This window comes from Passer domesticus, chromosome 13 (assembly GCF_036417665.1).
Source record: "Passer domesticus isolate bPasDom1 chromosome 13, bPasDom1.hap1, whole genome shotgun sequence".
NCBI lineage: Eukaryota > Metazoa > Chordata > Aves > Passeriformes > Passeridae > Passer > Passer domesticus.
In genome coordinates, this window is record NC_087486.1 from 4,550,626 (window position 1) to 4,578,521 (window position 27,896).

General features: G+C 43.5%; 1 protein-coding gene across 3 annotated transcripts; it reads right to left on the minus strand.

Moving 5' to 3' along the window:
* On the minus strand, window positions 1–27,336 carry ITK (IL2 inducible T cell kinase). Of its 3 annotated transcripts, none has more exons than XR_010347200.1 (18): window positions 25,312–27,336; window positions 14,657–14,761; window positions 13,731–13,812; window positions 12,408–12,536; window positions 11,710–11,750; window positions 11,202–11,353; window positions 10,740–10,805; window positions 10,523–10,577; window positions 8,300–8,379; window positions 7,531–7,667; window positions 6,751–6,825; window positions 5,877–6,048; window positions 5,006–5,222; window positions 4,214–4,278; window positions 4,017–4,135; window positions 2,583–2,740; window positions 1,388–2,070; window positions 1–1,190 (listed from the first exon to the last, which is right to left on the minus strand). XR_010347200.1 is itself a non-coding variant. In XM_064387896.1 (17 exons), the coding sequence occupies exons 1-17, from the start codon at window positions 25,480–25,482 to the stop codon at window positions 1,999–2,001; spliced, it is 1,896 nt and encodes a 631-aa protein (XP_064243966.1). In that variant the 5' UTR covers window positions 25,483–27,336; the 3' UTR covers window positions 1–1,998. The 3 variants fall into 3 exon arrangements, 1 of the variants encoding a protein (XP_064243966.1); XR_010347199.1 differs by having other exon boundaries at window positions 1–550; window positions 1,053–2,070; XM_064387896.1 differs by having other exon boundaries at window positions 1–2,070.
* Window positions 27,337–27,896: the final 560 nt, after the last annotated feature.

Here is a 27,896-nt window from a genome sequence, read left to right on the forward strand (position 1 = left end):
ATAGAAAGACTGCAAAATAAAACTGAACATAAACAATCACAATAATATTTTGTGCAACCCACTCTAGCTAATAAATATTACACTTATCCTGATATAAATATAACTTCAGAAATGTCACCTAACAGAGCAATATTGCTGCTCCTTAATAGCCATGTCCTCATGCTCAGCAGCCCCCTGGGTCCTTCAAGGATGGTGGGGGCAGTGAGCTGAACTTTGTGAGCCTGTCGACACCCCTGTCACAGTGTGGGGAGATGTGTAAGGCAGGAACTGATGCCTTGCCCATTTCCACATGCTTGAAAAGATATTCTGGCTCCTAAAAGCCACCCTAGAACAAGGAGCTTGAAAAATACCAAAAATTAAGCCTCCTTCTATGAAGAAATAATTTGACACAGGATATATGAGATCATGGGATTACATTATTTCCTTGTTCCATTTTTGTTGGCAAACATATTTGAACCTGACTTGTGTAAAGACAGGAGGTTGCTGCTGGAAGTTTGCATTTCAGAGATTTTGTAAGCTGTTGTCACGTAAGGTTTCCTCGTGTTCTCACCTGCCCAAACAGAGAAGCATCAAAAATATACGTTGCATGTCTGCACATATCATCTGTGAGCCCTCCTGACTTCCCTAGTGATTGTTAATGCTTAGCTAAAAGTCCTGATCTTATTTACAAATTCTGCAGGACACCAACACCCACACTTTGGGTTTGAAGTCAGTTTTGTCAGAAGAGTGTCTCTGTCTTGCAGTGAAACCACAGATCTTAATGGAAATACCAGGAGATGGATTTTGTTTACACCTTCTGCTGTCACCACATAATGAGGAGGAAGAACCCAGGCACACCATTCACCCTGGTCTTTTTTTTTTTTTTGGTCAGTGCCTTTGTTCACAGAAGAGATGGAGAAGTCTTTACTTATGGTGATTTTGTTACTTTTTAAAGTTCTCATGACCACTTGTGCACTGAGCACATACTCTGCATGTTTTCTCCTCCTGGCTCCCTCCTGAGCCTTCTGGCTCCTTCCTGCCCAACACACCAGTTCAGGGGTAGATTCCTGTACCTTTCACAGGTAATCAGATCCTGGGACTCTGTCTTGTCCTGGACTGTGCACACATAACACTCTGCACTGCCCACTCCTCCATACTTTGTTGGAAGAATTTGGGTGGAGGTCACACATTAATCTTCTGATGTGGAAAGACTGAAGAAAAAATCAATATAAACATTCAGCTTTGACTTCTCCCCTCCAAGAATGTCTTCATTTGCATCAGAGTCCCATTTTCCCACTCACTGTACAATGCAATTTGAGAGAATTTCAAGACTCTTCAGCACATACATTTCTTTTTCTCTTCCTCCCTCACAAACTCATGTGCACACACAGATACCACTTCAGCTTACCAGGTATCCAAATCCTGTTCCTGTTATGCCACAGTTGCAGAGAAAATCATGCAAAGGGAAAACAAAACCACCTTGAAATACCAGCATCAGAAATGCAGTCACTGAATCCAGCCTGCTTCTGTGTCCCCCAGGCTTATTCCTGTTCAGAGCTTTCAGGTCCAGCCCACTCTGAATTAGAGAGCCAGGGAAATGTCTAAGCATTCCTCCTCATTTAAAGAAAGCTTTTTTTTTATCTCCCTCCAGGGAAGACCTTCATTTGGGAGTTCACAGAGTTAGAACAGCAATGTCAGATCTCTAGATTTTGAGGCTGTCTCTTCAGAAGAAACACCCTTGCTGGACTGTGTGGTTCAGGACTCCATGCTCAATAGTCACTTCTGCTTTTAAGATGCAAACCACACTCTTGGCCAAACCAAAGCCTGTGTCTGTCTAGGCTCTGGAAAGCCTGGGGATATCTTGTCTGTCTGGAAGTACCAGCCTCTGCCCTCTCCTTCTCCCCAGGCATATGGCAAGTGTTTATGGTGAGAGGATTCCTGTTAATGCTTTGTTAGGGAAAATCCAGCCTTCTCTCTCCTCAGGACTCTCTTGGCTGTGCTGAGCATGCAATGCCATGATTACACATCAAACTCAGAGATTTCACTCAGCTGAAACAGCAGAAGAGAAAAGGATGGCCGCTCATCTTTCCCCTGAGCAAAGGAGAGAAGAGAGAGGAAGAACATTAATGTCAGCTGGAGAGGAATGGCAAGGTTAGCAAGGAAAACCTTGGGAAGAAACTGAGGATTAAAAAAAATACAATCCATTCCTATAGAGAAAATGCCACTGGAAGAACCAACTTCCTTCTGTGCAATGTTTCTTTTCTATTACCAGTGAATTTGGCTTGGTGGACACTAAGTACCTTGTAATGTCTTGGCTGTCATTTTTACCACCCTAAGAACTCAGCTCCACAAATCCACAGTTTTCTTAGCAAGGGAACTGTGGAATTAACTTGAGTTAGGTGCACTACATGGGCTTCTCAGTGAAGTCAAATAAAAGGCAGAGAGTCTAGAGTTTGCTTGCTAGTGTAGATGAAAGCTACAGTGCTTCACCTCCAGGATTTTATCTTCTGCTAGCATGTGGAGTGCACAAGTCTCTCTCCTCCTTAAAGCCAAGGGGAAGGGAGTTTTCTTTGGGGAATAGGGCTATCCAGTACAGTACTCACCATCCTCCAGCAGTGGCTCATCACCTCATAAATTGCCTTGGAGGCCAGCTTGGGTTTGTAGAGCCGAAATCCTGCGTTGATTTCTTCCACCACCTCTGCATTGGTGCGATTCTCATAGGGGATTTTACCTTCACTGAACACCTCCCACATCAGCACTCCTAAAGCAGCCAAACAGGAGAAAATCACAAAGAGGCAAATAAAATCCTCAGCAGGGCCACTTTTCACCTGCTCTTCTCTGCAGCTCAACATTGGTGCCAGTTACTTGGAAAAGCATTTTCACTTGGATTCTCAGTAGAGAGCTGAAAAACCAGGCCCTAACACAGCTGTAGAGTTTGAGGATGCCAGCCAAGATCTCTGGTGCTCTCTGAAGCATCTCCCTGTTGAGTCTGTGATGGGCCTGAGCACCCAGCTCCCACTGTGCTGCTCACAGCCCACCCCAGGAGTGCACAGCTCCAGCCACAGCTCCAGCCAGCAAAGGGCAAGGGAGACACAGAGTCCACAGGCAGAGACTAGCAAAGGTTATAATCCTGCATTATTTACTGCTGGCCCCAGGGCTGAGTGGCACCCCATTGACTGTGAGCTGTGCACAGCACACTGCCCCATTCACTGTGTGGGCTGGAGAGGGGCCAGGCCCATGAGTGTGCCAGATCCACAGCCCAGGGGACAGCCTTTGTTATGGCTTTGGGCAAAAACACACAGCAGTGCCCTTATCTGTGAGGGTCCAGAAGGGAGACCAAAGAATGGACACAAATCGTCAAACAATGCATTGTGGAGCAGGAAATGAGGTGAGAAGTGTGAGCAGTGAAATAACATTTTCAGATCGGCATAAAGCTAATGGAATCAGCAGAGCAAATTTGGAAGGGCAGGGGGTTTGAGTGAGGCATGAGTGCCCCAGGACTGACATGCAGAGAGATGGAGTGCTTAAATGTCTTTCCTCTCCTCTCCTCTCCTCTCCTCTCCTCTCCTCTCCTCTCCTCTCCTCTCCTCTCCTCTCCTCTCCTCTCCTCTCCTCTCCTCTCCTCTCCTCTCCTCTCCTCTCCTCTCCTCTCCTCTCCTCTCCTCTCCTCTCCTCTCCTCTCCTCTCCTCTCCTCTCCTCTCCTCTCCTCTCCTCTCCTCTCCTCTCCTCTCCTCTCCTCTCCTCTCCTCTCCTCTCCTCTTTCTTGGACACTCCTGAACAAGAGTTCATTACTTGTATTATTATAATACTTTAAATTTGCAATATTTGTAATGTTCTGAAGTATCTCGGTAGTTTGGTTTTCTTTCCTTTCTATCACTTGAATGTTTTAGGCTTGCTTTTCTAAGCCATTATTCAGGCAACACACCCTTGGAGTCCAGAGGATGCAGTGCTGAGGAGAGTTTACTTGAGGACTGAGCCCCCTGTTTTTCCCAGCTGGGGCTGTTGAATTTTCTCCATTTTGACAAGAGCTCCTTACCAAATGACCAAACATCAGATTTGGTGCTATAGTTGCTGTAGGAGAAAACCTCAGGGGCAGACCACTTGACTGGAAACTTGGTGCCTGAGGAGCTGGTGTACTGATCATCCAGGACAATCCTGGAAAAGAAGGAGGAATGCTGAGTTACCCCATCTCTGACAGCCTCAGGGGACCGTGCACAGCCCCAGTGCCTTTACCTTGACATCCCGAAGTCAGACACTTTGACCACGTGGGATTCCCCCACCAGGCAGTTCCTGGCAGCCTGCAAGAAAACAAGGTGCAAAGGCATCAGGTCAGAGCTAAAACCCTGTCACAGCCACTCAGGGGCTTTTATCCTGGAAGAGCAGATCATGCTTAAAAAAGGAGCATCAAAGTGACATCGTGCCATACAAAGAGCACAAACCCCTGAGCTTCTCATGCTTTCTGTACATTCTGCAGCATGATCCTGTTGCCAGAAAAGCTGTTCAGCCATCACTCTGACAGGCCCTTGTTGCCCAGAAAGGGTGGAGCAAGACCCTAAAATAGCCACAGCTACTCACAGTCACTGCATGCCTAATGAGACTGCAGCAGTGACTGATGGAGCTTGACTGAAAACCCCTTAATTAAAACTATTTTATCATTGACGGATGCTTATACATGACTTATGCTAGAACAGGTCTTTTTGTAATATTCACTGGTTTTAGATATGAAGAGTGGTCAGTACTGTGGCTCTTGGGGAGTCAAAGAGTCCACTCAGGAAAAAAAGACAAATGTTATGGCTTGTTTCTTCTCTCCCAAAACTAGTCAAGGGGAATAGATCGATCGGCCCTCCAGGGCTTGTTTGTGTATTTTTTTTCCCCCAAAAATATTTGTGCTGCTTTTGCAGTGAACAGATACAGGTTCTCCTATAAACAGACAGGCAGGAGGAGTGTGGAAGCTGAAATTAAGGAAGAAAGCAGAGGAAAAAGCCCCTCTGGAGCAAAAAAAAAATCCACATGGGACCAACATACCAGATCTCTGTGGATGACAGAGTTTTGCTCCAGATAAGCCATTCCTTCACACACATCCAGGCACATGCCCAGCAGGGTTTCCTTGGAGAAGCTGCCCCGCTGGCTCCTGAGGTAGTCGGACAAGCAGCCGTTCTCCATGAACTCGAACACCAGGCAGATGGGAGCATCCTCAAAGCACACACCATAAAGCTGGACCAGCTTGGGGTGAGACAGCTTCCTGTGGGGTAGGGAGGGAAGGTGGAAAAGAGGCTGAAATAGGCTCAGTGCCTGCTATCCTCACAGCAAGTGTGTTATATACAGAAATTTATCAACAAGGCTGCACTGAGCTCACTGCAAAGGCCAGCTTTGCAGATGTGTAGACCAAGGACTAAATATAATTCCATTTAAATGGCAGTGGTCACCAAAAGATTTTTCTGTGTGGAAAACCATTCAATCAAAAATAAAATCAATTTCTGTCTCTCTTGTGGGGAGGGAAATGCAAAAAAATACAAAAAAGTCAATAAAACCATATTCAGTTGTGCAAAGCAAAACATTTTACATTTAAGGCTTTTCAATGAAATTACCCTTAAGTTTTAAGAGACCTTTTCTGAGAAAAACCACTTTGCTCTTCAAAATGCACCATCAGTTATCCTTGCCTTCCTGAATAGCAGGGATCTGGAAGACCATTCTGGACATTGATAGACTTGGAAGCAGAGTAATTCACCTACACTGTGAATTGCCTTCCTTTGTATCCACCAGAGCTCACCAGTTTATTTACTATTTAGATACATAGCAGATAATCCAAGTTTGAATTCCCTACTCAGATTCCTGACTTTCATTCAGTGTTATGAATCCCACAGGGTGTGGTTGTTGTGGGGAATCTACCACTTACATCAAGACTTTGGCTTCCTCGATGAAATCCTCCTCAGACATTGCTCCTTCACGGATGGTCTTTATGGCTACTTTGGTCTTGTCTAGCAAGTAGCCAAGGTAGACCACCCCAAACTGACCACTGCCAATCTCCTGCACACGGGTGAGCTCAGAGGCATTGATGACCAATTTTCCTGTTGGTTGCAAGGGAGAAAGAGTTAAGGACTGAGCAACAGAATGGCAAACAAAAAGCTTTTGTGGGTTAAACACTGAGGCAGGACTCCAAGTGAGACTGTTTGGCTCTCCCTCAAGTTGCCTGTCTGACCTCTGATAGCTCATTTGACTAGTGCATGCTGCAGGTTATGTTCAAGGGTAGGAACAACAACATCCCCTTTCTCCCTCCTTTGTCTTGCCTATCCAGTTCTTCAGGGAGGATTGTTTTTACCATGCTTATGTGCAGTACCCAGCACAACATGGGGCTTGAGTTTCTTTGAAGTCTCCAAGAATTACAATAAAGATGATACCAGCAAAATTCTATTGACAACAATATTCAAATGAAGGCGTCTTTCAGGAGGGACTCAGCCTTCATCAAATTATTCTATGCTCCCATTTCCACCCCCTTCATTCAGCATTCATTTTGGCATTTAATGTTGACTTCACTGAGACCCTGGGGTTCTCATCACCTCCCTCAAAGCACTGCACAATCAGTTCAGTCCTTTATCAACAGCCATGACAAAGATGACAAGCTGGTGAACAGTGCAGTGCAAAGACCTGAAGAAAGCCACTTATTGTGGCTGCAACCACACAAATATCCCTCAATACCCGTGGGGATGTGCAGGATCACCCAGCCAGCCAGCCAGGAGTGTGATTCCCAGGCAGTCATGGGAGAACCTTACCGTAGCTGAGGCCTGCAGTGATGGGGGCCTGTTTCCTCCAGGAGGAGACCGCGTGTCGCAGCCGCGTCACGAGACCTGGGGACACGGGGACAGCTCCTGTTACTGCACAGCCATGGGGGCCTGGCTGCCACCACCCCAGAGGGCAGCTGGCATTCTGGAAGCACATTTATTGCACTGAGTTCTCAGCTCCACTTGAGGGCAGCTGAACCTCTGTGCAGGCTCTGGTTTCCTGCCTGAGAGAAGGAAGCCAGTTCTGAGTGCTTTCAGCTTATTTCCCATTCTCACATCCAGAGCCTTGAGTCTCTGTAAACTCCAATGAATTTCCAAAGGATACTTGGTATTTATAGGGTATTTTTGTAGCCCATTGTCTGCCTTGGTACTCCTGGACTGTAGGATGGGATGGATACATGTCTGGTTATGGATACTGGCCATGTTCTTGACTTCGTGTCAAATCAAGGCTCAGGGATGGATCACCTCAAGAAGGCCCTGCAGTGAAGTTCCAGCAGATAGCTTGGCCTGGCAGTGGTGATACATCCCCAGGACTCTCTATAACATGTCATTATGACGTCTGTGTTGGCCACGGTCAGCCTTAGAAGGACAACCAGAGTGAGGATGTAATGCTGGAAGCTGGCCTGAAACGGCCATTTCAGAATAAGTGGGAGAAAAGGTGATGCTGTTTAACACTTCATTGTAAGGACAGAGGGCTTGGGAGCCCTCCTTCATTCCAAACAGTCACCTGGCAAACCAGCAGCATCTCTGTTCAGCATCAGCTTCTCTCACCTGCTGCATTGTGCTGGTGGTAGTTGATGAGGTCAGGGATGGAGTCAAACACGTGCTTTTCTGCCAGGTAGTATCGCTTGGGAAAGTCAGTTGTCTCATTGATGTGATAATGCTTTATAACAGGATTGTTGTCCATGCTGAAAAAGAGGAGGTTTTCTTTGAGAGAAAATAGTTTGCAGCAAAAAGACAGGGATTTGGGGTATGAACAGAAACAAATGAGCAAAGGGGAGAACCTTCCCCCAGAAAGAATGGGAGAGGAGCAAGCAGTGAGCTGCAGCTGCTAATGAACTCTGGGTACTTGTATGTTCTCCCTCTCACTCACAGAAGGTCTCATCTCGAGAGAAAGGCTGAGGTTTTCTGATAAGAGAAGGTTGTGTACTAAGTTTCTCTGCCTCTTCTTTGTGAAACACAGCTTTCTGCCCCATCACTGAAACCCCTTGCACTACCCATCTCTGGTGAGTCCAGCACACAGCTCACATTGATCCCACTGACACTTCAGGGGACAGTGCCATCGGAATGACAACCCCAGTGATGTCCAAAGGACTATTTATGGGCACATATTTAGATTCAGGGAGAAGTGAAGCCTTTAATACACTTTGGGACTGGCAGCTGACTCCTCTGCCTTTTTTGGAAGTGTTTTCCCTCCATCATTTTCATGAGCCTTCTGCTCTCTCGTTATAATGCCAAAACAACTACACAGAGATTACACACTCATAGAAGCCATTTCATTGATGTAATTGATGTGAAAAGCTGCTGAGCTCAGCTGTACCTTAATGCTTTGGTGAAAACAGAGACTGTGTACATGCCAGGCTGCCTCGAATCTCTCACCATGAAGGCCCCTTCTCTACCCTGGAAGCAAAGGAAAGAAAAATGGTTAGAGACATAATGGAAGAAAAAAAAAATGTAGGCTGGGGGCAAAGCTGTGCTTATTTCAACCCTGTCATGAAGATGTGCTAAACATATAGGAAAATAAAGAGCCATCACCCCACTGACAGAGCTTGATGTGTTCCATGCATAGCTCTGGTGGCTGCTCAGGGCCTGCAGATCTGTCTTGGGTGTTAGGTGCTTTTACCTCAGCTTCCTCTCAGAGGAAATGAGATTTAGGCACTTGTGCTGAGTACATGTGGGTGTGCCTCTTTGTCCCTCCAAATCTCTCCTCTGGAAATTCTGAATCCATTGACTGCCCTCAGCCCTATCTGACACAACACATGTTCAATGAAATGTGTGGCCAAGTGGAAAGGCAAACCCCTGTGAGTGCTCCCCGTGGAGTGAGCAGCCACAGAACAAATCACAGTTTATCCAGCACCAGAGAGTCCATATGGGAGTGTAGGAATGATAATGTACCAATCTACCCCAAACTGGAAAACCTTGGACATGATCCTGCCCTTTCACAGGTACACCAGCCATCCAGGATCTAAACATAAATGGGTAAGAAAGAAATCCTCCTGCAGTCTGACACTCACAGAACAATTTTTCTTTTTAACTTTTCACTGTAATTGTTTTCCACTCATCTGAAAGTTAAAGTGCCTCATAGGGCATGATCCCACTAGCCCAGATGGATGAGATGGCAAAGGAGATTTAATATCACAGTTTGGCTGGAATGTGCTGTACTGACCTATATATTGGTAATAAACACCACATTTTTCTTCGGTTTGCAGATAAAGAAGATTTTCATCTGGCATCCCAAGTGCCTGATTTTTTTCATTTTCTCCTCCTTTGCTTTACATGGTAGGTTTCCTCCATTTCATGTCTTCTACCCACCCACAACACTTGATGCAGGGCAAATCCACCAAGTGCACCCAGCCTGGGCCTCCTTCCTAGAGCTTTGATCAGCTCCAGCTGAACACAGAGGCTGAGCTGCTCCTGCATCCCCAGGTTTGAGCTGCTGGCTGTGCAGCTCTGCCCAGGTGGGATCAGCCTGCTGAGCTGTGAACTTCCAGGGTTGCCCCTTCAGTGTCTGCACAGCATCTGCTGCAACTGCCCCACACAATCTCCGGCACAGGAAAGCTCTGAAAAAGGTCTCTCTGCTGCTGTAGAAGCATTTAATCACACACAGTGAGGGCTTCAGGACTGGAGGTGGGCAGGTTTTGGAGGCAGCATCCTGCCCAAGTTACTCTGAGCTCTATTCTTGTCCTTCTGCTCTCAGCTGACACCAAGCCTGGCCAGAGATCACTCACAAACTTGGCCACATTTTTGGGGGGAGCTGTGAGGCTTGCAAGGCTTTGAAACAAAAGTCTCTGCAGCCACATGGGGGTAGTTACCACAGAAAAGTTGTACTGGTAGGGCTGAAAGAAAAAATAAGACCACTAAACCATGTGTGGACTTTTCCTCTAGTACTTTGTACAAGAATTTTTAAAACAGCACAAAATTGCTGCTAATTCCATAAAATATTACTGTTCCAGGAAGGAACACTTCATTTGTGTTTATTAACAGGGCCACCTGTTAATGTAAGAGCTGATTAAAAAATTAAGGCTGTGTTTGTGTGGAAAATTTGAACAAGAAGCTTATTCTTTATATTTTCAGTACAGTCTTCACTGGAAAACTCTGGCTCAACTGAAAAATGAAAGATGTGTGCTTACACGCACACACACAATTAAAAAAACAAAACCTACAGCCATACTTTTGGCTTTCACCCAAAATACTTCAGCACAAGATTGGTTAGATTTTCAGAGAGCTACTGGCATCCACAGGCCTCCTGCAGAGACAGAAAAGATGAGCTAAAATCACAGTTTTCAGCTGGCACAGTGCTCTGAAGCAGTGTTTTCCTCCAGTCCCAGTTACTGGGCGTGTTTGGATTGCACAGCTCCATCCATGTTCAGCTAACATGGGGATAAGGGGGTGTGCTGGAGGTCCTTCATCTTACATCACACACTAAAGACACAGAGCAGAAACCCAGGGTTCATCTCTCTTACACACAGCAGCCCTTGGGGGGCTTCATTTGTCATTAATTAATTATTATTTCCCATCCCCCCTGTACATAACACTGATTTACCTCATCCCTGAGCAGTGTTTCTGCCTTGCTTCTGCTGATGTTCTTATTGTACCACCTGAAAACATCAAAAGACTCCAAGTCAGCATTTCTAGGCCAGGAAAGTTTCTCCTGAGGAGCTTCTGAAGGGAGCATCCCCAGGGTGGAATGTGAGGTGGGGGAATGTGAGCTTCAAATCCAGGGCACTCAGAGGTACAAGAAAAACACAGGCACATCTTACTCATAAACTTGCAGATTCTCAGGTGATTTTTCCACCAGGTAGCTGCTTGGCACGTAGCCTTCATGCCTGTTGAGAGGCAAGACAAGTGTGAGTGTGCTGACAGACTGCAGCTGTAGGAGTCAGCCTTGAAAGCTTTGCCTGCTCATTGCATGATAAAAGTGCTGGTGGTGAGGTACTGAGTGGGGTTACTGGAGAAGAAAACAACTGATTGCATCTCTAAACTTGGAGAGGTTCACAATTTCCCCCCCTGTGTATCACTGCAAATATCAGTCTGAATTGTTTATTGCTGTAAAATTAACTTTCAGGTCCTTTTCTTCAGCTGCCTGAAGCAACAGCAAATGGAAGAAGGTTACCCCTGTAAATAAGAGGATGCTTTACAAAAGGGGATAAACATGTATGTTAATGGAAGAACAAACTGGAATTAGAAAGGATTTGCACATTGGCTGTTGAAAAGGGACTTACCCATTCTTATCTTGAATCAGCCACCAATGTTCCTCAGAGCTGTCAATCACATAATATTCCTCATTATATTGTAACGTCAGCTCCTGTGGGTTCTGGGCTTCATAGTCATATATGGCTATGACCACTGCTTCCCTTGGGTCCAGCAGCAATTTCTGCACAAATTAGGCAAAAGGCTCATCACATTCACATTCATATTAATATCAATATTCATAAAAAGCAGTGGCATGCTCTTTAAAGTGGTATTTTCCTGGCACTGGTGTCCCCTGGGTTTAAAAGCCTCAAAGCACCCAGACCATTTAGTGGAGTGTGGTGGCAGCAAGAGATTCTTTGGCACTTTCAAACAATGAATTTCATATAAAAATTTCAGTTGTACAGAAAATATCCAGGGAGTGTTATCACAGGTGAAATTCTAGGTCACTGCACTGTGGTGAACACTAATAAGGACATATTCCCCACTGGTAGTTAATCACTCGGGGCAGGACACTAAGGACAGCATCACTGCACTCACCCAGTTATCTTCAGGAGTGGGAGGAAGAGGTTTCTTTGAGGCTGAAAAGAAATTGAGAAAGATAATTTGAAGTAGGTGAGGACAAAACCAAGGGAAAAACCACCAATGCAATGAATTGGTACAGGTGATACAAACCCAATGAACAGTGAGCTCTGGACTTTGAGAGCAAGACTTGCCAACTACACAGCGAGTCTCAGCAGGAATTGGAAACTGGGGTACAGATTGGTTAAGGCATCAAGGTAAAAAATACAAGGTAAATGTTCCTTTGGTGAAGAATGATTGACCACTTGTGTTCATTTTCAGGAGACAAAGTAAAGATTATGCTTGGCCATTGAAACCACAGAGGAAATATGGTTTTGTTTGGTTTGGTTAAAATAGGACATGTCCTGTTGAATGCATTTATCTCAAGAAAGTTGTTATGGTTTACTGACTGACCACAGCTGATCAAGTTCTTAGTTCTCCATCTCATTCCAATACCAGCTCCAAGCATCACACAGAGGAAAATGTGAATTCAAAAAAAGATAATTCCTTACATACAGTAAAAGGTAAGCCAGAACATCCAAAGAATCCAGGAACGTGTCTCTTTATGGAAATCTAACATAATATTTTTTGATGTTCTGTACAAAAGAGATTCAGTCCTCTACTATTACTAGGCATAAATATTTCCCATGTCAGGATGGTGTTAACAAGTCCCTTACCATTTTTGGTGGGGTCATATACCACACAGCCAGCTGCCATCTTCTCTGTCTGAGCACAGCATCTCCACTTGCCATCCAACCAAAAGTCTGGATGACACTTTGAAGCCAAACTGTTGTTGTATCTGATTTCTGAAAAACATTAGGGGAAGAAAAACAAGGGGGGGATATGAATTTATTTGCATCCTCGTTCCTTCTAGAAGTCACCTAGAGCTAAATGGAAATAATCTGCTCTTTAAAGAAGCTTCTACAGGCTTGTTTCAAATAGTCCAAAGGAGGGGACAGTCTACAAATGTTGAATGAGAAGAGGTGATAAAGTAGAAGCTTGGAGTAGGGGAATAACTGATTGCAAGAGTCCGTGCATGAACTTCGCAATGTCTCTATCAGGCACAAGTTTTCAGAGGGAACAATACAGCAGCAGTGCTGTAAAACAGAAAAAAAGCTGTGACAGAAACCTGGTGCAGTTTTATGTAACTAATTAACACCTTCCTCACGTCAAGAGCTCTGCCTCTCTCTGCCCCCAGTGTTGGTTACTGCAGCACCTTGCGAGTGAACCACAGCACAATTCAGGAGGTGAACAGGAAATGAAAGCTACCCACAAAAAATGTTCCTTAATAATAATGATTCTCTAGCAAGGTTGTCATCTAACCAAAAAAATCTATTAATAAAAGCTGAAATTTTTTCTGTGTAGAAAAGGTTATTTAAAAAAAATAGCCGTAGGAAAATCCTCATCTCTTCTTGAAGAAGAAACCTCAAATTACAGTCATTTATTAAGCGTTTACTCTAGAAAGACACAAATCACAGAATCCAGAATTGGTCAGGCTGGAAGGGACCACAGTGGGTTATCTGGTCCAGCCCCCCTGCTCAAGCAGGATCATCCCAGAGCATGTGGCACAGATGGTTCTGGAATATCCCCAGGCAGGGAGACCTCACACCCTCTCTGGGCAACCAATGCCTGGTCACTGCACAGGGAAATTCTTCCTCATGTTCAGGTGGAACTTCCTGGGCATCATTTCTGCCCATTGCCTCTTGTCCCATTGCTTGGCACCAGCAAACAGAGCTGGTCCATCTTCTGACACCTCCCTGCAGACACTGACAGACATTAAGGTCCCCAAATAAACCATCCTACATCCAAATTTCCCCTGCCTGCTGAAAACGCACCCGCCAGATGTACAAGCATTTTGATTTTATAACCCACTGCCTGGGTTATAAACACTCTGACTCTGAGATTGGAGACATTGACACCTCCTGCTCATTTTCTCAGCATTATTTGTGACAAAGCTGGTCAGACATAAGCCACGGTTGGGTGGGCAGAGGGGTTTTTACCTTCCTTCAGCGTGAGGACCCATCTCTGCCGGCTCTCGCGGTTGGGGGCAAACACGTAGAGGATGTAGCTGTCATGGACAATCTGGAGAGGGGGTAGAGAAAGGAGCCAGCCATGAGAAGCAATCCCAGAAGCACTGGTCACAAGGGAGCCACCCAAGGAAAGAGGCTGTTACCAACAAGCTACGTGCCAAATGATGATGTGGGGAAGTGGAGGAGCAGGGGCTGCTCAGATGCAGCTCTTAACCTCTGTCTTAGGTTGGAAATGGGTGTGTATTCTATTCCTATCTGATGAGGCAGTTCTCTTCTGTTCATTGGGCAGTTTTCTTTATCTCCGCCCAGGGGGAGGAGCCAAGCATTCCTACCTGGATATAATCTGAGGTTTGGAATACCACAGCAGCCTCTTCCCATTGGATTCTGAGGAAGACCAGGCCCATCTACAGCACCCCTGGATCTTCAGAGGAAAACTCCACCCTTCTACGGGATCACTGCTCATACCTGACACTGCAGGAGGGCTGCAGCCACCATGGAATGGGACTGCTGCCACCCTGACCCACAGGGTGCCAGGTCCTGTTCTGACTCTTGACAGTGTTGTTTTGTATTGCTGCATTTTTTTTTTCTTCCCTAATATAGAACAGTTATTCCTGCTCCCATACCTTTGCCTGAGAGCCCCTTTAATTTTAAAATTATAACAATTCAGAGGGAGGGTTTTACATTTTTCATTTCAGGGGAGGCGTCTGCCTCCCTTAGCAGACACTTGTCTTTTCAAACCAAGAAAACTTCACTGACTTTTGATTATTTAAATTGGAGCAGAAGTTCTGATCAAGAACCCAGTGTTGGGTTCATTAATAAATGCACTATGAAAGAAATGCTATTAAAATACAAAATGAAGTGATGTCTCTCTCAGTATGGTCAACAGACGGACTCACCTGGAAAGGGTATTTGTACTGACAGGGAATGATGATGTCACTTCTCACAATTTCCACACATTTAATCCTGGAAAGTTCCACAGAACCCTTCAAAGTCCTTTTTTTCTAAAAGACAGAGGAAAGCACTTGGTTGATGCTAATGATTGTGGATTAAGTGAATAATTAGACCAGACTGTTGCGTCTGTGGGAGATTTAGTTTTAATGGAGCAGAAGCAAATTAACTGATTATGTAAGACATAAAAAAAATTAAAGAATAATTCTTATATTGGGCATCTCTATATGTATTCCCATACACATACATATATGCACATACATATATTTCAACTCAGCACATGGATTTTAGAGAACCAGTCAAAACCTCTATTTGAAATTCAGCTTTTACTTTTTTTATTCCAGCAAAATGAAGTCCCTTTTTAACCAAAAAAGAACTATTTTCATTAAATTTTTAGTTTACTAACACCCCTGTTTCATACTGAAAAGATATAAACCAATAAATATTTTATTTAAAAAAGTTTGTGTACTGAGAATTTCAAAACTATGCATTTCATCCAAAATGCATATTTTTACTGTATCTGTCTTCCAAAAAACTACAACATTTCACTATTTTTGTTTTTTCTGGCTTTTCAGCTAAGAAAAAAACAACAGGGGATTTTGAAATAAGTATTATCCTCAAAAACTTGCCAGCAAAGCTGTTTCTCTGGCATCCTCTGCTGTGCTTCCATTCCCCAGGTGTTTGGGTATATCAGGTACCCAAATAACAGTATGGGCAGTGGGAAAAGAGTAAAAAGAGCCGATATTCATGGATCCCAGCTGTCTTGGTGTGCCTTATTCCCTGTGGAATCCTCACCCCACTCAGCTTTTGCAAGACAGGGGTGAGGGCAGCTGGTGGAGGTGGAGCTGAGGCTCAGCCTCTGGTGCTTCTGCAGGATCCACTACACGAGGTTGCTCTTCAGAGCGAGCTGGTTTCCTGTTTTGATTCATTTTCAGTAGGGATTAAGCACTAGCTGTCCCCCCACTCAGCTTTGGGACAGCGCGACGGAAATCAGTGAGGTTTAAGAACACCAAAAACACTGCAAAGCTTCTGTTTTCCAAACACTGGCAGCAGGACAGAGCCTGAACTTCAGCTGCTGCCTTGTACCTGCCACAGGTTATCACTCACTCAGCAAGACTTTGGCAGCCTTCTACCCTCTCTTGGGCCCCAACTCTTTGTGTCTTACACCCTCCAGCTCCTCTGGTCCCTTTTTCCCTCTGTCACCACCTCCCTGCAGCTCTGCCCAGTGGGAAGCAGCCATCCCCACCACTGTGCAGCCCCACTGCTGCTCCTCTGCCACTTTCAGAGTTAAATTCAGCCTAGACCAGGGCAGCAGCTCATGCCAATGGAGATGGGGGGTGGTTTGCCACAGAGCACTGTCAAACAGCCTCAAAGCAGAGAGGCCCCGAGGCTCCCCAAGCCTCATTCTTGCACAACTGGCTGGGTATTTTGCCTCTGTATAACTGGACTTGAGGCAAAAGAGGAAAATTATTACAGCGTGGTCTCACATTGCTCTTGCTGGCCTCGGCTGGTGCATTTGTGGTTTGTATTTGTATTTGCTTGCAGTTTAACCAGTGTCTCTGGATTTACTGCCAGGACTGTCTCCTGTAGACATCTGCCTGTGTAGCTCTCTGGAGTGTGGGATTCTCCTAAATCAATAAACCCAAGGCTTTAAAGCACCCCTAAATGTAAATGCCAATTAGCTCTCGAATGCTGGCAAGCCTTAGAAGGCCTTACTGCACCCCATTTTCATCATTTATTTCCTTTCATTCTTATCTAGTCACTTCTTTCAGACTTGGCTTCCTCTGTCTCTTCTTCAAAACCTCCTCTATCATTTGTTCTACCCCAGGGATTTTTACCCTTTTGATGAGGCACAAAGCCATTTATATCCTATAAAAACCTTCAATTTTGTTAGTGCTGAACCCTCCTTCATCTCCTTCCTTTGAAGTCCTGGGGTTTACCCACATGCATTCCTCCCCTGAGGCTTTAGCAAGCGATGCTGTGCCGGGCAAACCCTGCACACTGGTTTTTGTTGGTGCTTTTCTGGACTCTGGTGAAAGACAGGGTCCAGCCTTCTCAAGGAGCTTTGTGCAGCTGCCCTGCAGCTCTCATGACCTACTGTGTTCCTTTTAATCACACAATTCAGTGATGGAAGCTCCTCATAATCTCATGTTGCAGCACATTGGTGTGTGTCTCACAGCCAGAGCATTGCCCAACAGATCCTCAGCTGATGGGACCCTGCTGATAGAAAGCAATTATAGTCCTCTAGCAGGACAAACAACTGGAATTACCACTCACAAACCAGGCATTACCCAGAAACTGGGCTGGAAACTAAACATATCCCTGCTTTTGTGATGTCTGACCACACTTTAATCCAACAAAACCGTTGGAAGGAAGGGGAGAGAAAAGGCTCTTAGAAATGGCCTCTGAAAAACCTCAGAGACTTGTTCCTAAAAGGCCGAGACAAAACATGCTGACAGATCTCCATTTGTTGTTTCCAGTCTGCCCAGAGTATAATTGGGTAGATGTTTTAGCTGGCTGGTCAGTAAAAGCATCAGTGGTCTTGCTGTGAGCCATGTGTGGAAAGAACCAGGGCAGGCTGCTGTGCCATGAGGAGCAGCAGCACACGTGCTGCAGAGGTTTCTTTCTGATTTCTTTCTTTTGGTCCATGACTTGCAATAAATCAATTCTGGGAACAGCTCTGAAGGGAGCCAGGTACATCACAAGGCCAGTGCATTGATATCTTCATCTTTGGTACTCCCCCTCCTCTTCCTACACGTCTCCAGCAGCTCTTTCATTGATTAATCCTTTGGTTTGTCTCTGCTGCATAAATCAGATGACTCCTGATTGCTTTAGATGCTGGGATAATTGACCATGGGACAATGGACACAGCCCTACCCTGCAACACAAGGAGGCATCTCCCTGTGCCTGCCTGAGGAATGAGCTGCCTGGCTCTATCATGTGCTAAAACCAACCCAGCACCACTTCTCACCCCAAAAAAATGAATCACTTCTCTCCAGCTCAGGGGTAGGGGCAGGGATGTGGAGCTCATGGTGAGAAGGCAGGGAGCCAGCAGTGGCTGCTGCAGGTGACACAGGTCTGCTTGTGATCACACTTCTGACCATGGCCCTGCACCCTCAGGCTTCACAAAGCTCAGATCTTGTAAGATACGGGGCTGAAAGGCTCTGCAGCGAGTGTTTGGGCTCCAGGTCCCTCCGTGGTACAGGTTTTGCTGAGCCCCACTGTGTTTATCAAAGGGCCCTGGCAAAAGGTGTAGCCACCAGGGCTGGGAGCAGAGGGAATGAGAGGAGAGGCAGGGGAGAGCAGAGCCTCCTCTCAAGGAGCAGAGGAGGAGACCCAAGGCAGCATTTCTTGGCAGGAAGGCAGCACCTTGTGCTTCATAAAGCTGGCTTGGTTCTGAAGTTGCGTAACAACTTGTGTCTTCTTTCTTTTGTTCTGGTGAGGGGAAAACCAAGCCATCAAAGGTTCATGTGGCCCCAGTCTCCTCAGCAGCAGTCCCTGCTGAGGGCTGTCCACGCTGCAGCTTGGCTTTCCTTGCCCAGTGGTGTTGTGTTCCCCTTCCCCTCCCCATCTCCTGTGCATCTCTTCCTGTGCAAGGCTGGCAGTGCCTCCTTGGCAGGAAGGTAGGGTAAAACTGATTTATAGCAAGGTAGGAAATTCCAGTTCTCAGCAAGCTCGACCACAAAAACATTTCCATCAATGCAAGCATTTAATGGCCTTCTCTGTACCATCAGGGTTTGGGGTTTTTTGGTAAGAATCTGAGCCAAAGTTCATTCCCTGTTTTCACTCACAATCTTGACTCAAACGAGAAATACTTAATTGGTGATTAAGTAGATGAAGGATCTTGCTTTGACCCTGTGTCACCTGTTCCCTGTCTTTTTCTTTCTCAGCCTGAACAGAGGCAGCAGCTGATTTTGAGGGCTGTGGAACTGCCCATGGCAGAGAGCTCAGCTGCCTCGGTCAGCTTCAACCTTTAAATGACTGACGTGTTCCTGCCTTTCAAGGACTTTTCTTCAGGCCTTGCTCAGCTTCTGAAAGAATTTGGAAAGGAATTTCTTGGTGTAGAAATAGCAACCAGAAGCTTATGAGATATCACTGGAACAAGATGGAATTATTTTTAATGGTAGCCCTCCTGATAAAGTATTTTTCCACCAACCAAAATACCTGAGCTTGAACTTGAACCTCCTTGAAAAGTGTTGATACAATTACTTTCTATCTCTTATCATATTCCTTATCTGTGGAATGTGCTGTTTTTCTCATTAATAGTTAGGATATTAAGAACTGTTGAAAACTGGATTCATAGCAACCTTTCCTGGACACTATCTTCATTCAGTATTTTGTGAGTTTTCTCATAAAAATGTGTTTTCTCACATTAGGAACACTGATAGTTTCAGGGCTTATAAGAAATAAAACAATGTAACTAGTTTTTAATTTGAATGTGAAAACTAAATTAAAGAAATAGATTTTTAAAAGAAAGTTGTAATGCATTTTGCATTTTCTGTCACAGTAACTGTTCTAAAGGAAAATTGGAGAGGAGTGATAATTGATGACACTGGGATTTTCTGTAGAACCCTGGTTGTTGTGTTATATTTTAATACCTCCAATGTATTTTGCTGTATTTGATATTTAAATCCCTTAATGTGTCTGCTTGTCTTACCTGCCCATCATGACTATTTCATCCTTCAGCTTAAACTAAAAGAATAAATAATTTTTTTTACTGCTGTTTTCACATCTAAAGAACATGAAGGTGTTTTAGGGGTGGGCACACCCTGGATGCAGAGTGCACAGAATTGTGTTAAATAACAAAACCATCTGCAACTGGTGCTTGAGATGCCTCCATTCAATTATTTACTATCCTTACACAGTCCTATAGACCAAATCCAGCCTTGTACTTCCACCAAATCCAATTCCAGAATTCTCTTTGGCTCAAGTCTTGTCCAAGATGGTTATCAGGGTGCCCATCTCTACAACAGTACAATTGGCTGGACAAGAAAAGAAAATCAATGCCATCATCAAGAAACAGAAGGGGGAAAAAAAAGAAAAAAAAAGAGGAAGATTCTTGGCTTTCAAATGAGCTTTCTAATATGATGAAAATAAGCCTTTTATGTTACATAAAAGCACATGGAACAACTCCTGAATACTATATTAGTTTCTTCAAAGCTGTTCTTGACTCCAGCAAAGACTGGGAACAGTGGATTGCAGTGAATGAAGGATTCAGTGGAAGAAAAGAAGCTAAATTAAATCAACTACATGACATCACTTTTGCATGAAAAAAAAAATCTAAGCTTTAAGGCCAAAATTAAAAATCAGTCAGAAAGGATGAAAGAGTATAGAGAAATGGGCAGGCATTGCAATAAAATCAGTTACAACGTTGATTACAATATTAAAAAAGTCAAAGGCACGGGGAGCAAAAATTGGCCACAATAGAGAAGTCTAACAAAAGGTAACTATTAGGAAGACTCATATTTATTGTTGTATATTAAAATTAGGAGGTATTCCTTCCTTCTTAAAGATATAAAAGAAAACATGGGTTGAAGATTTTGCTACGTCCTCAATGTTCTCTGACAGAAGAAGGATTTGAGCTTTGCAATTTAAACAAAATGGAAGTATCCGACATTTGCTGCAAAAACATTGCTCAGAAGGAATTTAAAACATTTTCTTCAAAAACTAAAGATTTCTTCAAAAACTAAAGATTTTTTAAAGATAAATACACAGAAAAGGACCTAGTAGGCACTGAATTGGGCAGGAACAGAAAGGGCAAGTAGAAAATTATTATAATCATATTCTGGAAGGTAAAATCAGTTATTCCAGCAAAAAAGAAGCTATTTTTATTACCAGACTTTACCACATGTTTGTGTAGTTAGAAATGCCGCAGACACCAGACACAGAGAACCTGCATTTTGCTCAAGGCAACCCTGTCTAGACAATATCACCACCCTGAATCAGGAGTCGTGAGTGAGAACAGCAACAGACAGGAACTTTGCAAATATCCAGAAAAACAGTGGGTAAGATGGACTGGAACAGGTTGATGAAAGATGTGGAATCTCTGTCCCTGGATTTGAAGCAGTGGGCAGTCAATGTTACAGCCTGCCTGGTGTTGGTGACAGACCTGCTCTGAGTGTTGATCTTATCCTGGCAAAAAGTCTGACTAACTGAATTTAAGAAATGCTCTCCAACCAGCATTACCATGACTCTGTGATTTCACAATAGAAACGAGGCTCATTGTGACAAACAATATCAACTTCATCCTCCAGCAACTCAAATAATATCATTTGGATTATTCAAAATTCCTGTTAAGTTTTCAGAGATGTACTAGACATTAAGGCCCAAATTTGTACTTTGTCTCCCTCTCATTTAGGATTGTATTGATTTTATTGCATAAAAATTGATTGAAGTGGGAGATGCAGGCAGATGCCAAGTCTGACTTTGTGGGTGATATGTGTATTATTCATAAATTAGTTGGAGACATGAATCAGAAAACAAGTGGTATTGCAAATTCTGGCAAGCAAACAGTACTAACTAATAAATACATGGCAGGTTATGAAGAATGACATATCTAGTCAGATGTATTTATTTGGAAGGTTGTCTTTAAAACCATAATTAAATTCCCTTTAGGTGAGGACTGCAGCTTCATGACTGCTAAGGAGAAATATCCCTGCTAAGGTGTTCAGAATGCACAAAGCAATGAGAAATGGTATGAATGGCCACTCCAACTAATAAGAAGACCAGAAGGAAGATCTTCAGAATAAAAGTTTTAATCTCTTTACATTAAAGTTTTGGGGAAAAAAACTAGGTTGGATTCTGTGTAGAATAACCAAGGTGAGAGGGACTGGACTGAGGAGCAAAGCACTGCTTTTTGCCCCATGGGTAGCTGGAGGCTGCAAGCAGCCCCACGCGTAGATAATGCTACAGAGCAGCTGGAGCATTTCTGGGATGCTGATAAAAGTATTTTCTGCCAAGTTTATTTGCTTGTTCTCATGTAACAAGAGACTCAAAGCAGATTTCAAGGCCCACTGAAGGGCCATCTTTGCCATCTTTATATGTGAGTATCAAAGATCTGAATGAAAGAGCTCAGGACAAGGCTGACTCATTCTGTGTGACCTCCTGAGCATCTGACCAGTGTAGGAAGAATTGTGCTGATTAAATGAAAAAAATAACTTGGCCTTTTCTGGGTGAGCCTTTCATTGCTGTCTTTATCAGCTAATAATAGCCCCCAAGTGCATGAAGATACAAAATTTCAAAATATTTATGTCCCTGAATGATTTACCAAGGAGCATAAGCTGTTGAGTAAAGGGGGTGTGGATAATTCACCAGTTAAAGTACTTTTGCTGCATCGAAGTAAGAATATTTGAAACTCTGTTCCAGACACCTCCCCAAAGGGATTCACTTCTCTCCTGCTTTTGCAGAGCAGCAAGTGTACCAGGACCCTGGGAGTATCACAGTGTCTGAATTATCCTTTATTGTAGTGAGGATCAAACTCATTGAAATAGTTAAAATTATTACTGCCATGTGCTTGTTTATTCACATGTACAGTAGCTACAAAATCAGACCTTGAAACAAATAGTTTTTGCCTTTGGAATTGATTTGCATGTTATAATAAAGGCACTTCTGATGTCCTTTAGCAGAGATGGGGGCTGAATACATGTGCCTGTTATCAGGGCTTTGCTTTATGCTAAGACAGCCCTGCATTGTGCACTGCATAATGAATTCCAGAAAACACAGCTTCTTATTGTTGCCAGTTATTGGGGGCTCATTCTCCTAATGAGACATGTAAATATCTTTCATTAACATTAAGGGCCACTGTGTGCTTGGCCCTGAGGAGAACAGTGCTCTCTGTCAGCTGTGGCAGAAAGATGAAAATTACAATGAAAATGCCATTACAGTTACTGTAAAAAACTCTTCCTTTATGATGCCAGTTGTCTTGACAGCTTTGGATATCATTTGCAAAAATATCCCTGTAGCCTTTTAGCCTGCTTATTTCCCTGTTTTTGGACTGATACAAAAAAAATTCTTTAATGTTGTTTTATACCTTTGATTTAAAAATGCAGAGAAAGGGACTGTGTGTTAAACCCTGTTAAACACAGGCAGACTGTATAAACCAGGGCTTAATACATAAGTGTGTACTTTAAGTCATCCAACTGAAATCCGTGGGACTTCTCAAACTTTTAAGCAGTTCAGTAGTTGTTTTACCTGACTTTGTGCACAGGCTGTTGTTACTGACTGAGCAGGGACTGGACAGATGGGAACTATACAGTACAAAACTCTGAGAACAGCAATCCACCAGACAGGTTGGTAAGGGGTTCTTAAAGACACCCATTGAAAACCTGTGGTGAAAACATTCCCAGAGATCTCCCTTGAAAAATTCATGCTTTAAAAGCTCAGATATGTGCTGGGCCCATCCGTATGTCAGTCCATAGGACTTGAGAATGCTCCTCATCACTGCAGCCAGCTGTCAGCAGTGTCCCTAAACCTCCAGAGCAGGACCACCTGCAAACTGTCCCCTGGTAACAGCAACAGCCTGCTCTGACCTCTGCCAGCCCAGAAATTATCTGAGAGAGCCCCTGTGGAGCAGAGCCAAGCAGTGCCAGGGACTGCACCAGACAATCAGCACCAGATCATTGATTTCAACATCTGCACATGGTGCTGGTCCTGGGAATGGCACAGCCCACGTGCTGGGCAGGGATCATTGGAATCCTCCCTCCACTGGCTGTGAACTCAAATGCTGTGGGTTGCCTCCATTCTGAGCACAAAACAAAATGGTTCTTGCAGGGGCTGCCCTCAGCTTTCCTCTCCAGAGCAGCAATGGCCTGATCAAGCAGAGGTCTCACCAGCATGCTCTAATTTTGATTACCAAAGAGGCTAATGATTGGCTCTGGGAGTGTTTCACAGGACAAATTCTTCTTTCTTTACTTTGTGACAAATTCTTTTCATGTAACAACCTGATTTTCATAGTTTGTGTGAGAAGAAAAATCACCATTTCATGGAACATCAGCCCTGTGATTACAAGTATACCACCACACCTCAAATGTGCACAAGGTTCTAAAGTTGTATGTGTGTTTACCTACATATGTCTACACATATATATGTGCATTAAAAAATATATAAGATAAAGTGAATGATGCACCAAACCCTCATCTCACCTAAATGACCTTTTGGAAGACTCAGAGGGAAAATTTCCACGAACACACAGTGTGTGAAGTCTGTGCCCCACTGAAAGTCACCAAGTCAGATTTTCCAAACTATTTCAGTCCCTAAAGATGCTGACAAGACACCTACTGCAAAAGTATCTAGTCAGAGTTCCATTCAATTCATGTCAAGCCCACCAAGACTCAGAAAGCACCAAAGAAAACCAGTAGCGAACATTTCTCTAAACACCTACACCTACAGCAAAATCACTTAGATGCTTTTCAATATTTAGCCCTAAATAATTAAGTGGAATAGTTATAATGGAATCTAAAATCTTACGAAAATGACATTTGAAAAATAGTTTGGAGAACAAACAAAGACAGTCTCAAACCATAGACAGTCACAGCATGCAGTAATGAATATTGTCCTGTTTAAAATGGAGGTGAGAAAAACATGGACTAGAAAGTATAAGCAAGAAAAACATTTCATTGGGCATATTTGAGAGAAATTGCATGTAGGTGAAAATTACTATTAACCTTTAAACCTTCTAACTTTTAAAGCTGGTTTGTAACCCCAAATAGGTTGTGATAAAATACCAGGGCACATCGTGCTTTTTTTTTTTTATTGTTGGGTTCTGTTTCTACTTAATTTTCTGCAACTGAGCAAGATCAGATGGTCTGAAGTTGCCAGTGCTGCATCCAAGGCAGCACAGTTCTTCTCTGCCTACAGGAACAGTGCCTAAACAAAATGGATTAACAGCATGTTCAGGGACTGCTGGAAAACAAGCAAGATTATTTACAACCGTAACGAGGCTCCGCAAACATCCAGCTAAATAGAAGGAAATCATTTCCACTTCACTAGAGCACTAAACACAATGGGGTGCACAGATTGACTTCTAATTTTCTTCATATTTAGCAAATGAGCAAAATGCAAAGTTGGGGAAACAAAGCCTGGCCTGAGCCTGGATCCCATCATCACAGCCCATCTGAAGCTAGCTCCAAAGACCACACGTGTAGCAGCTGAATTTATTTTAAAATGCTAGATGGATCTCCCTACCAGCCATCAGCCTGATGCCCCAAAAAAGAATGAGAGTGAAGATCTGTGGAGTATTTTTTCACAGATACATTCAGGGTACACTTGTGACTTTTACAATAGGCGTCTCCATGTCACCCTGTCCCCATGTGAAGTGCCAGGCACAGACTCACACAGTTCTTACACAGCCCATGCCAAATTCCTACAATAAAACTAGATCCTTCCTATAAATTTGTAGTCTTCTTCCTCCATTCACAAATGCCTGCTGATCAGAAGCTCTAAATGACCCATTTGACCAATTTTCAGTGCATGGTGCTGCAGCAAGGACCAGAAAAGTTAACAAAATTTAACAAAGATCATCCTTCCCTCCATTAGCATCCTTCCCTCCATTAAACAAATTCCATCCTTCCTCCCACTGCTCTGAGAGAGAAAACGACTGACGTACCCCGTGGCGATGCTCGTAGTAAGCCAGCTTGGATTTGGTCAGGACAAAGAAGCGAACTTTAAAGTTGGAGGGTGAAGTCCTTCTCTTCTGCTGGGATTTCTTGATCAGCAGTTCCTCCAGGAGCACACAGTTATTCATGGCTGAGCCAAGAATGTTTGTTTCCCAGGACATGGGAACTCTGTGCTGTGCTCACCGTCAAAGAAAGAAACACGAGAAAGAAGACAGTTAATTTAGAAAAAAAAAAGTGTTCAAGAGGCAGCGTAGGTGCTTTTGAGCTTTATCTTCCCATCTACAGCAAAGCTTCCTTTCTGTCAGACCATAACCACATCCTCTCTGAAGCCATAAGGTGAACAGCACACATTGAAATATACGCTAAGGTAAATGTTGTGGAAAAAAATAACACTTGAGGGACATGCAGTAGATGTGAATCAATGATTAAGGATAAATTAAAGGGGTGTGGCATGATTAAGCATCTGTCTCCTACTGGTTCATCTGGTAAATACTGTTATAAATGCATGCACCCAACATGGATGTACAGGATAAGTGTCCTGTTCAATGCTAATTAAGAATGTGCATTTTCCATAAAAACACAATTTAAATGTAGCACTTAATGTACAGATTTGTAGAGACTCTGCTTAAGACAATGCAGTGTCATAGGACAGAAACAAAGCCAAACTGAAGCTGTTGCCAGCTGATGCTTATATAAAAATAAAAATAAAAATAAAAATAAATTTAAAAATAAATATGGTGGCCTTGCTGAAGACAAGATGCAGCAGATATTGTAACATTTGTTGTGTTGAAGTCCAGTAAATCTGTACTTCATTTCTCAGCCGAGTGACTGAGTGCCAAGAAACTCTTGTGGTCAGATGACACAAGTGTGTGATCTCCCAAAAAAGCATCACTGCTGTCAAGGGGGATTTCATACCTATTTGTAGATTAGGATAAATGCTCAGGCCAAATTTCCCAATTCTTCTACAAGCCAGTCTGCCTCATACAGCACACACGTGTAAAATATGCAGAGTTTGATGTGAGTATTTTGGAATTGAGCCCTCTGTAAGCAGCAGTTATTTGGATAAATTCCAGACCTTGCACCTCCAAAATATAGGACCACTTTTGTGTGCTCATAAATTTCCTTATGCTCGAGAATTTGCTGGTTTAAATTATGCTCTGAGATCCTTTCTTGTAATTAATGAACCAAAAAACGTGCAGTAGGATGCCCTGATAAACCTATGGATTTCACTGTACCTGCAACAGTGAATTACCCTGAAAAAGGGTCTTGATCAACAAATATTTCACTTGAGTCAGTACAGCTGAGTTCATAATGACAATTTTTAACAGCATTGCATTTTTAGCTAGTAACAGTAGCCAGGACTATGACTTTTTCTAATCTCTCCTTCACACTAAATGTACGCTATTGAGGACTTGGTGAAAAACCTTTGCAGCTTGGGCCAAAGCGGTTTGCAGTCTACTGGCAGAGATGTACACGTTGTCTTATCAGAAAATGGAATATAAATAGAAATACAAGGGTGTGACCTTACAGCTGTACAGATGAAGAAGAAGTGCAGGACAGCAGAGTTGAGAAGCCAGCACTGAAACCCCTGAGAAGAGAGGTGCTGCTGGAGATGGAGGATGTGGGGGAAGAGAAGATTAACCAATGTGGTGAGTAGTGGGGGGAGAGCTAAGAAATTATTTGAACACAGTGACTGACAGCTTGATTTGTTCATGAGATAAGAGATGAGTTCTCAGAGGGGCACGGAGAAGGAGCAATTTGATCAAATACACAGATAAGGGGCTTGGCAACTGCAGTGGATTTGGTGTAAACATGGCATGATGTGACACCATGGCTGGCAGGAAGGGCTGCGAGGGGCCAGGAAAAACAGGGAAGAGAGAAACAAGGAGAAACTGAGAATACAGATTGATACAACACATGCAGAAAGATGCACAAGAAAATAGGAAAATAACTACAAGAAAATAATCACAGATTTTGGCCTGGAGTATAAGAACTAGCAGGACTGAGCAGGCAAGATCAGCCTCTCTGAGTATTCCATGGTTTTAATGAAGGTGGGCCAGCTAAGAGAGTAAACAGGGAAAATATGAATGACCCTGAGCAAGGAAATAAGTCAACACAGCCAGATTTGGTTAAACATGGGATTTAATACAAACGTAGATTTCATATAAACATGGGTGTTGGTTTCAGTGAGAGCTGCTAACTAGTTCTGTTTTGCAATAGCTTTATCAGCTGATAACTCAGCTGAACTGGGGAGGAAAGCAGTGGCTGATGTATCTTTATATCACTCTTGCTAGAGATGCACCCCTTCATTTTTCTTTTTTCACTGTAATTCCAAACCCCATTCACAGCAAACTCACAAATGCTTGAGTGTAGCAAGCCAAAACGAGAAAGGAATGATAAGTCTAAAGAATGTATAGCCAGGTTGACACATATAAACAAAAAACATACGGTTTAAGAATTGTATTTATATTTAATGCAAATTTAGGAGAGAGTAATGTGTTTAACTGTATTGAATTTCCTATTCAATACAGTTAATCACATTACTATTTTAAACTAACGTTTTTGGCTCCTTTCT